This window comes from Arachis ipaensis, chromosome B05, assembly GCF_000816755.2.
Source record: "Arachis ipaensis cultivar K30076 chromosome B05, Araip1.1, whole genome shotgun sequence".
In the NCBI taxonomy this organism is placed as follows: Eukaryota; Viridiplantae; Streptophyta; class Magnoliopsida; order Fabales; family Fabaceae; genus Arachis; species Arachis ipaensis.
This window is the reverse complement of record NC_029789.2, coordinates 13,849,282-13,864,520: the sequence shown is the minus strand read 5'-3', so window position 1 is coordinate 13,864,520 and position 15,239 is coordinate 13,849,282. Positions and strand designations below refer to the sequence as shown.

Genomic DNA, 15,239 nt, shown 5'->3' with positions numbered 1-15,239 from the left:
TATTATTAATTAGATTTTTTTTATTTAAATAAAATATTTGGATTTCTATATTACCTGATTCCCCTAAATGGTTTTCTTGAACGTAAATCCCTTAAACCATATAATATATAAATCGTCCTAGGGTCGTGTGTTTTAATGAATATATAAATCATTGTACCCTGGGACGATTTATGCATGAATTGCATAGGTGAATAAGGCATAAATCGTCCCAACCCACTGTGTGTTACGAATAACACGTAAATCGTCCTAGTGTAGGATGATTTATGCATTTTAACCTAAAACACTCTACCCTGGCACGATTTACGTGTTTCTTCCTAACCCTTTACCCCCTAACACGATTTACGTGCAAACCCCAAACCCACAAGCTCCTAAGACGATTTATGTGAAAACTTTTATGTGTAATTCGAATTCTAACTCATCTAGAGTAAAAAGACATGTGTTTCTTTAATATATGACAACCATTTTTTGATGCAATCACACCATATTTACTACTATATCAAATTTGAGTTCAATTAAGAAGTTAATTTTTTAAGTTACAATTTTTTTTTTAATTTATTTTTATTTTAAATTTTAAATTTAAAAAAATAAAAAAAAATTAATTTACAATAAAAAATAAACTAATATTAATTAAAGTTAATTTTCATATATTTATTCATCAAATTTATATTGTGTTGACTTATTTATTTGTTCTAGAATATTCTACTACACAAATATTTATGTAAATCACATTATGGGCTTGATTATATATATACTATAAGAAAATGAAATATTTGTAACAAAAATTTTTTAACAAATTTAAAATTGTTACAAAAAATTAATTTTTGTAACAAAAATTAGTGATTGTTACATAATAATAATATTTTGTAACAACAATACAATTTGTTACAAAATGTTTTGATATTTTATAATAATTTGATTTTTTTGTTACAAATTATTTTGGCTTTTATAACGAATCAGTGTGTTATTGCAAAATTTTATAATATTTTGTAACAAAAAATGAAGTTGTTGCAAATATTCAAAATATTTTGTAACAAAATATTCATTTGTTTTAAAAACTCCAATTATTTTGTAATAAAAAATTAATTTGTCACAAAATTCAATATTGTTTGTAACAAGTTATTTGTTTATCACAAAATATAAGAATTTTACAAAACGTTTTGATATTTTGTAATAATTTATTTTTTTTGTTACAAATTATTTTGGCTTTTGTAACGAATCGGTGTGTTGTTGTAAATGTTCAAAATATTTTGTAATAAAAAATTAATTTGTCACAAAATTCAATAGTGTTTGTAACAAATTATTTGTTTGTCACAAAATATAAGAATTTTTGTAACTAAAAAAATTATTTTAAAATTTTAAAATATTTAAAATAATTTTATTTTGTTTTCAAAATTTAAGTTTTTAAAATATTATTTGTATTAATTAATTATTTTTTATGAAAAATCAAAGATTAAATTATTAATTTTTAAAAATGGTATATATTATTTTATATTTTTTATAAAATTAATATATAATTTTTATTAATAATCAAGTGTTAAATGTTGATTAGAAATTAATTTTTAAATTAAAAAACTTATTGTTAAATACAAATAAAAATCGTCCTAGGGCTTATGGGTTTGGGATTTGTACGTAAATCGTGCTAGGGGTAGAGGGTTAGGAAGAAGCACGAAAATCGTGCCAGGATAGAGTGTTTTAGGTTAAAATGCATAAATCATCCTAGGCTAGGACGATTTACGTGTTATTCGTAACACACAGTGAGCTGGGACGATTTATGCCCTATTCACCTATGCAATTCATGCATAAATCGTCCAAGGTTCAATGATTTTTTGTATTCATTAAAACACACAACCCTAGGACGATTTATATATTATATGGTTTAGGGGATTCACGTTCAAAACCATTTAGGGAAATTAAGTAATATAGAAGCCCAAATATTTTATTTAAATAAAAAACCCTTAAATACTAGTATTTATTCATTATAATTTTGTTTTTACTTTTTTATTGCTTGGTACTTTAACTAATTTTTAAAATTAGTTAATTACATAAATCTATAACACATCTATAATAATAAAATCACACACAAAATATATTTTGTACACATCTAAAAATCATATAAATAAAATTNNNGTACACATTTAAAATTATAAAAATGCACGCTAATTATTTTATTATAACATTCAAAATTCATATGAGAAATCTAGAATATATTAAATATTGATTTATAATATACACATCCAACATTACAAGATTTGCCGAGAATTCACCCCAAACTATTCATGAAATAAATCAAAACTTTATATTAAGAATATATAAAAATTCAGCATTATCTAAAAATATTACCGTTATCTATACCATTATTATTTATAACATGATAGTTATAATTGACCGTTGATAAGAAGGGTTGATAATTCAGCATGTTTAAATAGCTATTAGAAATGACATATTAGAAATGACATATAATTTAGCATATAATATATTAAAAATAATTTTACTTAGTTGCATGAGACAGAAACAAAGAAAAAAATAAACAATAAATATCATTATACAAAAAAATTAAAACTGAACTCAAAAATCACAATCTCTCAAATAATTTTTTTGGTTGAATTTTCACTCCAATATTTAAGCATCTTTCAATTATATAATATTTTTTGCAGACAACTAAAGCTCACACAATTAATTGTTTTCACACAATAAATTTTTTGACTTAAGCTTTTTTTCTTCAAACACAAATCTCACTAACAAAATTTCTAGGCTAATGAATACTTTCGAAAATAAGAATACCCTCATCCAATTTTTGAAAAATTAAAAATGACACACCAAAAATACAAATACATCTAATATTAACATGAACAATATAAAAACATCTAAAATTAGATATTGACACATGTAAATTATATTAATATTTTAAATTCGAAATCAATATGAGTAGTAAAAATTAGATATTTAATGTAAAATTATAAATGTACTCAAGACACATCTAAAATAACAAAAAAAAAAATACATTTAAAACAAATCCAAAACTTATCGTTTGATCACACAAATCTTATACAAATATTGTACAAAAACACAAATATATCCACAATTAATTAAACAACATAATTCAAGCATCTTTCAATTACATAATATTCCTCTGCAGACAACTAAAACTCACATAATTGATTTTTTTTTTCACACAATAAATTCTTTAACTCACTCAAGCTTTTTTCCTTTCAAACACAAATCCCACTAACAAAATTTCTAAACTAATGAACACTTTGAAGAACAAGAATAGTCTCATCTAATTTTTGAAAAATTAGAAGTGACATACCAGAAACACGAACACATCCAATATTAACATGAACAATATGAACACATCTAAAATTAAATATTAGCACATCTAAATTACATTAGTATTTCAAACTCAAAATGAACAGAGTTGTAAAATTTAGATATTTGATGTAGAATGTAAATGTGCTCAAGACACATCTAAAATAACAAACAACAAATATAATGCCTTAAAAAAAAAATCCAAAATTCATCATTTGATCACACAATCTTATACGAAAATATTCCGAAACACAAACACATCCATAATTAATTAGACAACACAAACACATTTGAAATTAGGTATTAACACATCCAAATTACATTCATATTACAAACTCTAAAATCATACATAATTGTGCAAGCAGAAATACTAGAGACAGGGNNNTGGGGAAGGAGACTAGGGACGAGGAGGCGCGCAACAATGGAGGAGCACGCGGGGGTGCGTGGCGCGGGGGTGCGCGTCACTGGGGAGGAGCGCATCACCGAAGAAAGAGATCGTCGCGGGAAAGGTGCAGGACATGGGAGAAGACAAATGTGGTGACAGATGAGGAGGAGAAGGCACTGCAGCTCTGGATTTTTGCGGAGGAAAGATTTTATTAGTGAAAATCCGGTTTGAAATATTTAGCATTTTATTTGGAATGTGTAAGTATTTACAATATTTAAATTTAAAATTTTGAATTTTAATTCTTCTTTGTAGATTGATATTTAAATTAAAAAAATAATAAATCTATTTGAATGTTTGTTTTAGTTTTTTTTAATTAATGTAATAAAAAAGTTGAGTAAACTGTAAAAGACTAATTTAAAGAATACTTAGGGGTTGTTTGGGTGAGCTTTTAAAAAAAGATCTTTTTTCGAGTTATCTTTTTTTAAAAGATCTTATAGAGAAGTAAAAGTACTTTTGGAAGGAATTAATCAAAATCTGACCCTCTTTCCAGAAGCACTCCATTACCTTTGTTGGAGATCGGCTCACTACAAAATTTTGGACGGACGCTTAGGTGGAAGGCGAAAACAACTTGATTAATTTTGTAACCAGAGAAGACTTAGACCTAGATAACAATGTTTGGGAATGGACCAATGAAAGAGAAGAATGGGACAAATTTAAATTATAGAGTTTCTTACCATAAATCATGATCATGGAAATAATGGCCCAACCTGCACCCAATCGAAATAGAGGAGAAGATAGAGTGGCTTGGAGACATATGGACGATGGTGATTTTTCTGTATCTTCAACCTACAAAGCTATTGCATCCTGGAGCCCCTTTTTGCTCGATTTGGAATGTTATGTGAAAATGGAAGGGACCACAAAAGACAGATATTTATGTGAAAACTAATGCAAAAGCGAGTTTTCACTAATGAGAGGAGAAGCCGTATATTTGGTGGCATCGGCGAATGCCCCCTGTGCAATAACCAGAAGGAAGACGCGCTTCACATTATGAGGAACTTCCCCAAGGTGTCACCAATCTGGGTCCAACTAATAAACCCTAGATTGATCAATTCATTCTTTGGAGCTAGCTTCAATGAATGGATTGAACTCAATTTTAGAGAAAAGATGAATGGTAGCAATCGGAGGGACTGGCTAGATGTCTTCGTCACGACATGTTGGAAAATCTTGAACTGGAGAAACAAGGAGATACATAAACAAAGTTACTCTAGATCGCCTCAATGCCACAATGAAATACTAAAGAAGGTGAAGGAAATTTCTGAAGCTTTTGAAAGGAGAAGGAAATAGAACTTTTTCAAAAGGAGAACTGAGCAACAGATAAAATGAAACCCTCCCCACACAATTGGGTTGCACTCAACACAGATGATCTCGACAAAATAAAAAAGTTGAATGTGGTATCAGAAATGAGAATGGAAATTGGATATGAGGCTTTTCAAATGGTATTGGCAACTGTACTACCTTCAAAACTAAGATTTGCGGTGTATATATAGGTCTAAAGATAGCATGGACCATGAGTTTGAAAAGAATTATAATACAATGTGACTCTAATGCTATTATCTATCTTCTGAACAACCTTAAAAATCTGAGCAATCATTAAATGCTTTAATTAAAGACATTAATAATTAGAGGACTAGGAATTAAGAATTATCTTTTATTAATTTGGAACCTCTAAATTTTAAATTTGTACTTTAAAGGATAAAGTGTGATCTTTTACTTTGAATAGTTTCTCTCTCATATTTATTCTTGGTCTCACCTATAAAATAAATGGTTATTGCCAACAATAATTAATTATTATATTTTAATTACAATTAGCATTGAATTGACCTAAATTAACAAAAATTTTGAATTATAAGGATTTGTAGCCGCACCGAAGAGAGTTGCGACGTGAATTCAGGAAGGTGTCACCTAACCCTCTTCCGCAACAACTCCTAACTGTGTCGTCGTCACTCGTCCCTGCGTTCTCCCTCACTTCGGCATCAGTCGGCGTTACATCCTTTGCCTCCACCGTTGCTGCCCCTGCACGACGTGCTGAGCATGCTCTTCACGAAGCCGTTGCCCGCATTACGCCTCCGCGATCGCCGCGTCGCATCCCCTCCGCCATTGTCGTCTTCATCGTCACACCATGGAGCCTTCACCACCGTCGTCTTCATCGCCATGCAGAACCCCATCCCTGTGTTGCTACCGCTGCTGCGTCGCGCCGTTAGTTGCACTGCTCGGAATGCGTGCAGTGGTTCGCATCTGCGCCCCTGCCACAGCCTCCACCCCGACGATCCTCTGGGCAGTGTCGGTGCCCTCCGCAACCAATCCCCGTCGCCGCAATGCGCGCTTTGCATGCGCAATTTTCTCCTCCACAGGACCATCGCGGCACCTTCCCCCTCGCGAACTGCATCGCCGCCGTCCACCGCAGTGTGCTCCCTCTATTTCGTTTCTACCTTCTCAATCTGATCAAAGACACCTTCACTAGAAAACACATGTATAAGGAGATACATTCAGGAGAGACATTCACAAAGACACTTTCATTAGACACAGCCATAAAAAAGACACTTCTATTAGACACATCCACAAAGACACTTCTATTAAACACAGCCATAAATAAGAGTTGGCAAGAATTGGTAGAATCCTTATTGATTACATAGCGAAATTGTTTAGAATAATCCTCCTAAAGATATAGTTAGCATCTTAGTTGATGATGAACAAAAATTTACTTTATCCCAACTAGTTTGTATTTAGATTTTTTCTTTCAAACTTAAACCCCGTTTTAATACCAATTTTTTTATATAAAATTAATAATTAAAAGTTATTAAATAATAATTTAGATAAATTTATTAAATTATTAAATTATTTTTAACTATCAACTTTTCATTAAATTAATTGCCCACCTGAATTTCTTCCCACTAGAGTGAGTAGCATATGTCATGTGATAGTGATTCTGATGTGGGCAATCAGCAACGTGATCGAGGCTGCCTCCACATATTCACAACAAAAGTTAAAAACCGAGGCACCTTCCAAGAAGTTTCGTGCTTCTTCCTAGTCCCTTCTCCCATATAACACAAAAGTCACATCATTCTCACGTTCACTTCAACAACAGACACACACTCCTAACTCTCATTACGTGCAATCAACTAAAATCTCTCTCTCTCTCTCTCTCTCTCTCGATCTCGAAATGGGTGGATCGGTGTCAAGTCCTGGTGGGAGCCTAAAGAAGAGTGAGTGTGGTGTTGGGCCAACGAAAATGCTACTAAAGGTGACCGTGGAGAATAGCTTGGGAGCAATTCAGGTGCTGATGCGCCCCGAAGACACCGTCGCCGATTTGATTAAGGCAGTCTTGTCCATTTATGCCTACGAGAAGAGAAGACCACCCTTGAAGGACACTCCTCCTCACTCCTACGACCTTCACTACTCTCCCTTCACCCTCCAAAGTACGTTATTTAATTCACCTTCAATCCAATCATCCTATGCTCTACATATATACACCCAACCATTCACTATTGGGCTGGTGCAGGTTTGAATCCAAATGACAAGTTGAAAAACCTCGGTTCAAGAAATTTCTTTCTCTGTTCGAGACCTCCTACCTTTTAATTCTGGCTAATTAACGGACGCCCATTCATTCGTTGATTCATTCTTGCATGCATTTCCCAACAGTTTATTTTAATTATTGCATATTTAATTTCCCTTTGAACTAGCACATTGTTGCATTCCTTTTTTACGATCATTGTGTATACTAATGTAATCATATTGCAATGTTGGCATGTCGTCATGAAACTATGGACAAACTTCTAGAGAGAGTGCACTTTTCTGTGCTTCCCTTATTTTAAATTATCTTTGTGAGTTTGGTCAAGTTTTGGATACGTGCGTGGAGGTATGTCTGAATACATCAGGTAATAAGTACTATCTAGTAGTGCAACATTGAATGGCTTTGTTGTATATATGTGCATTGCTCCTGTCTTACAGAATTTAAAATACAATATAGGAGTAATTTATTTGAGAGTATATGTGTCTATTAGTATTTTCGTCCACATGCACTAGCAGAGTCAAAATATTTCTTGCAAGCTTTGAATCTCATACTCTCATCACCACCGAATGTAACATCTGGCCATGATTGATTTATTTTTTTGTCCTGTTGTCTTGTCTTATTCTTCGTTCCTTCAACCATTCTATTCTTTTTTATTTTTAAGATTTTTATACATACATCATATCGTTAATATCGTTAATTTCTCAAATAAAAAATAAAAAAATAAAAAAATTTATTATTTTTTTGCCAACGATCCTGCATTATCAATTCAATACTTTTAGTCTAATAATCCAACAATATATTTTTCATTTACACTTTAACACTTTTAAATATTATTGATCGGCCAAAATTAATAAATTCTTTGAGTTTCTAGCATTCCTCCTTCTCTAATTAGTAATTACTCAACTAAACGCTTTTCAATGCGGTTCATGTATGTATAACAATTTTTGGGACTGAGAGGGGCTAGGAAAATGGTACACGACAATATAATAATACTTTGGCCGTGACTACATTATTTGACATTAACATAGAGATTAACCATATAATTAAAGCTTGTGATGATCTCCGCTTGTATAAAAGTGATTTATTTTAGAAGCAATTAATTATTATCTTACCTAGAATAGCACTTGGGTCAAAGTGTGGCCTTTGATCTTAATATTTATCCACTTAAGGCCAAAAATAAAATTGCAACATATTTTTGAAGGCAGTTATGATAGTAGTGTATTAGTTTGAAATAAGATAGGTTGACCAAAAAGAAACAATAGTAGGAGTGTTTTGTGTATGTTGTTTGATGGGCGGTGTGTTTGTGGGGTGTGGCGTAGATATCTGAGATTGGTGACAGAGACAAAGAGAGAGCTGAGGTTAGAGGCTGAATGAATCTGAAAATTAAGGAGAAACAGGAGAGAGAAGAGAGATGGGGGACATATTAGCGTGGCTCATCTCCTTCTTGCTCCTCTTTTCCTTACTGGCCCTCCTCATTTACCAGGTCCATCTCCATCTCTATCTATGAATTCAATCTCCCTCGCTTATGGTTCATATTCATATTTGTGTTGCAGCTAATGTGCCTGGCAGACCTGGAATTCGATTACATAAATGCCTATGACTCCTCTTCTCGAATCAACATGGTGGTCTTACCCGAGTTCATTATTCAGGCTCTCCTTACCTCTTTCTACCTTGTTAACTCCCATTGGATATTGACACTTCTGTCTCTTCCTTACCTCTGCTTCAATCTCCATTTGTCAGTACCTACTTACTTTACTTTCACGTGACTTGGCACCTTCTTTTCTTTTTATTTAATGTGTTGGAAATGATATATATCAGATATAGGCAAAGAAAGCATTTAGTTGATGTTACAGAGATATTCAACAATCTGTCCTGGGAAAAGAAGCACCGCCTCCTCAAACTCATCTATCTTGTTTTCTCCCTTTTCCTCTCTCTATTTTGGTATACTTACTTATTATCTCAAACAATGCCTCTCTTTTTTGTATTACAATAAAAATGTATATTCTTAATTCAACGTTCCCTTTGATGCAGGATGATCTACAACTCACTCGATTGAACGATACACTTGTTTGTTTCTTGAAATCCATGCTCCGGACGATGGGTATGTGTATATATGTATGTATATGAGTTCAATTCATGAAAATAAGATATAGTTATAAGGAAAATCAGTATGAAAATGCTGCATACCTTTCATACTCATTTGATCACATTGGATTTACTCCATTAATTAGTTGCATGATATGGGAAAGTGTTAATAATATCTCGTAGGACTAGCATAGCAAATGTATCTTGGTTTTTCTTTCTGTCTTCTTCGCAAAGTTAAATTAATTAAAATGTATGAGGCTGACGAATCATAGGATCGACTATTGCTATTTAATTGCATGACATGATGACAGAAATAACATCAATATGTTCAAATCAATGGGACAAAAAAATGTAAGTCAATTAGTAATTGTGGTAATAGAAAGGAATAATCAGGAAGGATTTCGAAATGAAAGACGATGGAGAGTCTTAAATTACTTGTATAATTTCCATATAGAGAAAATTTTAAATTCATTTTATCATTTTGATAATTTAGGGAATAACCATTACTATCCAAAGTCCAAACGTGCTCCTTAGGGATCAGAAGCATTCCTAACTAGCTTAGCTACACCTCAATTCTACATGAACAATAACCCGGCATGCTAAGAACTAAGAGGGACAAACTCTATGGATATTAAATAAGCATGAAACTAGGGAAATTAGTAATCCCATTACAATGAGCTCTAGCAAATGCAGATTTGAATTGATTTGATGAAACTAGCCCCCAGGAAATGACACATTGATATCAGTTGGGTTACTCCAGGAAGAGCAAGTTCAGAGATTAGCATGAGCAGCGGGTGGCATGGCTGTTGATATTACCTCAAATTTCTGCTTTTTGGGGTTTGATTGCTGTTTGCTTGCCTGCGAGAAAACTGCCTACCACAACCTGGGGAGGATGTATATCAATGAATTGATGAACATTGTCATTGCCCTGCACTCGCAACTAACTAACTAACTAACTGCTAATGGGAGTGCATAGTAGCTACCTGCTCAGGACTTGCAGCAACCAATAGACCAACTACTCCGCACTCGCAACTAACTAACTAACTAACTGCTAATGGGAGTGCATAGTAGCTACCTGCTCAGGACTTGCAGCAACCAATAGACCAACTACTCCGCCGCCTACAACACGTCCATCCGGACTTGCTAAGGAAATACTCATGCCACCGGATCTGCTCCGTGTTCCACCATTATCATTTGGCATGAATAATCCGCTCAAAGACAGAATTTGAAACCGTCCCTGTTTAACAACACAATAATACAGAACCATCTTTTCATGATTCGAAGGTAAAAAACATAGCAGAAACAGCCAATGAGTAAGAAGGTGCAAATGAATCAATACTTTTTCATTGCACTGGTGATCCAGGTTGCATAAATACTCACCTCGTATGTCAGTGTACCTCCGGAAGAATCAGGTTGACGAAGTGTCACAATACATATAGCTCGTGGTCCTTGCTGAGAAAACGATATTATCTTCATGGTAACATCCTAATCAGAATCAATAAGAAAACCACTATTTGTCAACAGTGCATACATGCTTTCCGTTTTCCAGTTTTAACACCAAGATAAATAATATAATTATGACACTGCCAAGATAGGAAGTTATGAAGACGAGTATGGAAATATAAAAATGCATTATTGATTGCATCATAGAAGCTCAGCATGGTCAATGAGTATAGTTGATACTCACCTCCCCGGAATTAGCAGTGATGATATGGGGGGTAAAATTAGCACCGATTGACGAGCATCCAACCCACTCGCCTAAAAACAAAGGTCAGAAGTTTCAAAACTTAATTAATCATTTCAGACATGAAGATGCTCCTTATGAAAATGTAATTTAAATTCACAAGGCCGGGTACCATAAAAAGAATGTGTATTTACTATCTAGACCTGAAGTGCAATGGAAATAGGTTGAAGCAAAATCATTTATATTTATGACTTATATTAATGCAAGTACCACCAACATACGAAGCTTAACACTATTACAATTCAATTTTAGTTGAGCTTTAATTTTCTTACCCCCATAACAGACCAGAGAGCATGTGGAAGACAGTAGCAGATTATATTTTAGCAGGAAGAAGTAGCATAACAAGATCCTATCTCCCATTCAGAACTAGAAACTCTCATGATTTGGGTGGTTCGAACTACCAAAGAAAAGAGCTACTATAACAAATGACAGAGAATCCACGGTTTCATACTAGCTCAGTTACTTTTCAGATGAATACTGGCACAAGGCTAATTGAGGCGCATCACAGGTCCCGCAAATTCATTGGTTACGACTTACGATACAAGGAAATGGGGTTCCAACATAACACGCACCCGCACACAATCTCACAATCTAGTACCTAGTACCTATACTTAACAAACAAGAAACAAGCATGCTTTTTTGTCATCAGTACCCAACAAATACTTTTAGTGTCACTCACACTTTACAGTTTACACAGTTAACAGTGAAAGCCAAATTCAAAAACACAAATATAAAAGGCCAAGAGCAAGAGGTTTTCTTCATTGTACCTGTTCCGTTCAGGTCTAGCCGAGGTATATCTCTCCCAGCGAGGCTGCTAATCTATTGGTGGAGCTATACGTCGTCTGGAAGGTAGCCTTCAGGAATAACCTCGGCACGATGAAACACGGCGGCGGGAGCACCTGCAAAAAGTATTCCGACGCTCAAGTAAGTATGTGAACTATAAGAGATGAAAGTAATGAATTAGAGTGAGTTTTGTGACCTGTATTTTAAGGGTTGCTTGGCTTGTTTTATAGATGAGTGGGGGGATCGTTCTTCCTTGCGTTTATTCCGATATCTAAGGTGAGTGCCGTTGTTAGTAACGGACTGGAGATGATATTAGTCACGTATGTAATTTGTGTTTGAGTTCCGTTTTAGGTTTTGATATGAGTTCCGAAATATTTGGTCGGTTAGGATGAAAGGATAGTTGCCGAGTTCTTAGGGGTACACGTCATAGCCCCCAAGCTTGTTTGTCTCCATGTTTTGGGTGACAGGCAAGCTTTGATTAGCTGGGTTTTTTCTTTGGTTTTTTGTTTAGGTTGGTTGTTTGGCCGTTGGGCCTGTTATGGGTCTTGGGAGTCAAGGGAAGTCAAGGGTTTCCTGTCTTGTTTGGCGTGTCGCGATTAATGCATCCCTTTGGTTTTTCGAGGCATTTAACGGTTGTCACTTGGTTTACTCACTAAGTTAGTGGGCTTGGTAATATCATTTGGTTTTTGGTTTTGGAACTGATGGTTTGCTGCCTCATCTTCTTTTGGTTTTAATCTTCGACTATGACTTCTAGAGGTTAGTTTTTTCTTTCACATTTACTGTTTTTTGCTTTTGTTATGACGAAAGAGAAAGAAAAAAAAGATGGCTGTTGAGGAGAAGAAAGATAACCCATATCATTGGGTTCATGATGATGTGAAAATTCGTTCTTCTTCGTATGTTGATTTTGCATCCATACATGAACTAGAGGGTTTGAAAGTTGTGAGAGAGGGTTCTGGTGTGGGCGTTCAGTTGTTTTCCTGTTTGACTGATGATAGGGTTTTTGAAAGAAGGGGGGATTGGGAATATTTTTACATGTATGCTCCCTGTTTCACGGAATTAGGTGTTAAGTTACCTTTCTCTGCTTTCGAGTGTGACTTGTTGACCCAACTAAACTGTGCGCCCTCTCAACTACATCCAAATTCTTGGGCATTTCTTCGCGCTTTTCAGTGCTTAATGGAGTTATTATCTTTTCCTTGCTCCCTTTCTTTATTCTTTTCGCTGTTTCAATCTAAAGGGGTTAGGAAGGGGTTGTGGATATGTCTGAGTAGTTTTCCCGGCCGTTCCCTCTTCTTGCTTTATAAATCTTCTTTCAAAATTTTTAAATCTTTGTTTGTTAAGGTCCGGTCGTTGGAGGCCGAGTATCCTTTTTATCTGGATGACGAGCTCATAGAAATGTTTCCATTGTACTGGTGTTCGGAGCCATGTCAAATCTTAGAGGCTACTGAGTGAAGTGAGGAGGAGGAGTGCTTGCTAGAGTTTCTGATAGAATGTTTTGCTGATGGGGTGTGTTTATCAATTCCCGAACTCCTTCGCCTGCATGATGCGGGTGATAATGAGGGTTTGAAAGCTTACATATGTAACGATGGTTGATGTACTGCTGTTGTTTACTTGTTTCGTTTATCTGACTGTTCTCCTTTGTGCAGGTGGGCGAGCTCCTCTTCTTGATCCCTCCCGATTTCAATCTTTTTTGAAGAAGAAAAAGGAAAAGGATGCTGCGGTTTCTGGGGTTCCCAAGGATGGTGGTGGTGAGGTGGCTCAATCCACTGCTCAGCCCATGTCATCACATAAGAGGAAAAGGGATGAAATGAATCAATCTCTGGAGGTTATTTCTGAATGTGATAAGGATGTTGCGGGTGGTGCTAAGTCTGTATTTGATCGGAAAAAGGCGGCTTCATGGATTCATACCTGGGACGAGCACTCATTCTCTGTGGAGTGACCAGTTCCCCATAGCCAAGCTCTCCAATAGGGTTTCTCAGTACCCTGGCGATATGCTCATGACTCGCCGTATTGGAATGGAGGGTATGGGAAAGTTCATTCAGGTTAGTTTTTGTCTTTGTTTACTCGATTTCTTTTTCCCCTCTTTTTTACCGCCTTTGTTCATATGCTTCCATGTTGCCATTGATAGATTGTTGCCTCTCGTTTGATGTGCATTGGCTGCACTACTGAATTGATCATAGCTGAGCAGCAGGCTAGTATGGGAAGAGTTGCCGAGTTGGATAAGTTGTTGAAGGATAAAGATACTGTGATGGAGAAGGCTTTGAAGGAGAAAGACGAGGCGATTGTGGATGCAACGACGAAGTTGAAGTCATCTGAGGACGAGGTTAATCATCTTACAGACCAGATTCGACTTTTGCAGTCCGACATTAAGGATAGTGACCTGGCTAAAGGTCAGCTGACTTCTCGAGTTCATGAGTTGGAAGAGTTGGGTATGGAAATGTTTGCCTCAGGTTTTGACCGAGCCGTGAGCTAATTCAATGTGTTAGCTCCTGAGTTCGATTGTTCTCGGCTGGATGTGACGAAAAAAGTTGTTGATGGGAAGCTTGTTGTGGATGGGACGGTGGAGGATCATGATGAAAATGTCCCGCTCCCTTAGTTTGTTTTGTTTGTGTATCTTTTGGTTTGTTTGATTTATGTAGTATGACTTTTGTTTGTTGTTTTGGATTTGAGATACTTTGTTTGTGCTGACCAAGGTTGGATCAGTTTGACAGTTTGATATTTTGATAATGCATATAATTGTGGCATTTTGGTTTTGATGTTTATTTATGTAAAAGTAGGATAAAGATAATAGGCAGTTAGAAATAGATAGGATAAAAGATCAGATTGCTCATTGATCGGTATTAACTTGATTTTGATATTTTGGGCGTCTGGCCTCATTAAAACCCTCCTTAAGTAAAACCCTGACTTGGGAAAAAAAACCTCTAAGGGGGAAAAAGAGTACCTTCATCCGCGTACTTTACAGTTCATGACCTGTACAATTTCAGAGAAGAGATATTCCAGTTCCCAGATATTGAGTTGCCCTGTAGTGTTTGCAGTTGGTAAGCCCCCATCCCGAGTACTTTTGTGATCCGGAATGGGCCTTCCCAGTTTGCGGCGAGCTTTCCATGTGAAGGAGGTCGTCTGGCTTCTTCTGTTCGTCTGAGGACTAAGTCGCCCTCCTCGAATGTCCTCGGCACCACTCTCTTATTGTGCTTTCTTTCTGCCAGTTGTTTCTGGGCTCTCTGTTTAATGGCGGCGATTTCCCTGTCCTCTTCTGTCAGATCAAGCTCGGCATTTCTTGTGCTTATGTTATGTTGTTCATCGTATAGTTTGGTTCTTAATATGGGAACTCTGACCTCTACAGGGATTAATGCCTCTGACCCATAGAC

General features: G+C 35.3%; 2 protein-coding genes across 11 annotated transcripts; one reads left to right on the top strand and one right to left on the bottom strand.

Moving 5' to 3' along the window:
• Positions 6,804-14,615, top strand: LOC107643009 (probable protein cornichon homolog 2). Of its 9 annotated transcripts, XR_002362423.1 has the most exons (7): positions 6,804-7,167; positions 7,251-8,745; positions 8,816-8,997; positions 9,081-9,203; positions 9,294-9,363; positions 13,518-13,913; positions 14,000-14,506. XR_002362423.1 is itself a non-coding variant. In XM_021123098.1 (6 exons), the coding sequence occupies exons 2-5, from the start codon at positions 8,674-8,676 to the stop codon at positions 9,316-9,318; spliced, it is 402 nt and encodes a 133-aa protein (XP_020978757.1). In that variant the 5' UTR covers positions 6,804-7,167; positions 7,251-8,673; the 3' UTR covers positions 9,319-9,363; positions 10,108-11,321. The 9 variants fall into 9 exon arrangements, 8 of the variants coding, with proteins under 8 accessions (XP_020978757.1, XP_020978758.1, XP_016202030.1 ...); XM_021123098.1 differs by lacking the exons at positions 13,518-13,913; positions 14,000-14,506 and adding an exon at positions 10,108-11,321; XM_021123099.1 differs by lacking the exons at positions 13,518-13,913; positions 14,000-14,506 and adding an exon at positions 10,094-11,321.
• Positions 10,120-12,010, bottom strand: LOC107640203 (AT-hook motif nuclear-localized protein 1-like). Of its 2 annotated transcripts, none has more exons than XM_016343750.2 (5): positions 11,364-12,010; positions 11,035-11,105; positions 10,728-10,832; positions 10,423-10,584; positions 10,120-10,230 (listed from the first exon to the last, which is right to left on the bottom strand). In XM_016343750.2, the coding sequence occupies exons 1-5, from the start codon at positions 11,449-11,451 to the stop codon at positions 10,165-10,167; spliced, it is 492 nt and encodes a 163-aa protein (XP_016199236.1). In that variant the 5' UTR covers positions 11,452-12,010; the 3' UTR covers positions 10,120-10,164. The 2 variants fall into 2 exon arrangements, with proteins under 2 accessions (XP_016199236.1, XP_020978761.1); XM_021123102.1 differs by having other exon boundaries at positions 10,184-10,330.

Excerpts from the sequence above, each read along its gene's own strand:
- LOC107640203 (XM_016343750.2), bottom strand. The coding sequence starts at position 11,451 with ATGGGAGATAGGATCTTGTTATGCTACTTCTTCCTGCTAAAATATAAT. Across the intron at positions 10,833-11,034 it reads TCACTGCTAATTCCGGGGAG|GATGTTACCATGAAGATAAT; the intron begins GTGAGTATCAAC and ends GATTCTGATTAG. Across the intron at positions 10,585-10,727 it reads GAGGTACACTGACATACGAG|GGACGGTTTCAAATTCTGTC; the intron begins GTGAGTATTTAT and ends GTTGTTAAACAG.
- LOC107643009 (XM_021123097.1), top strand. The coding sequence starts at position 13,719 with ATGTTGCGGGTGGTGCTAAGTCTGTATTTGATCGGAAAAAGGCGGCTT. Across the intron at positions 13,914-13,999 it reads GTATGGGAAAGTTCATTCAG|ATTGTTGCCTCTCGTTTGAT; the intron begins GTTAGTTTTTGT and ends TGCCATTGATAG.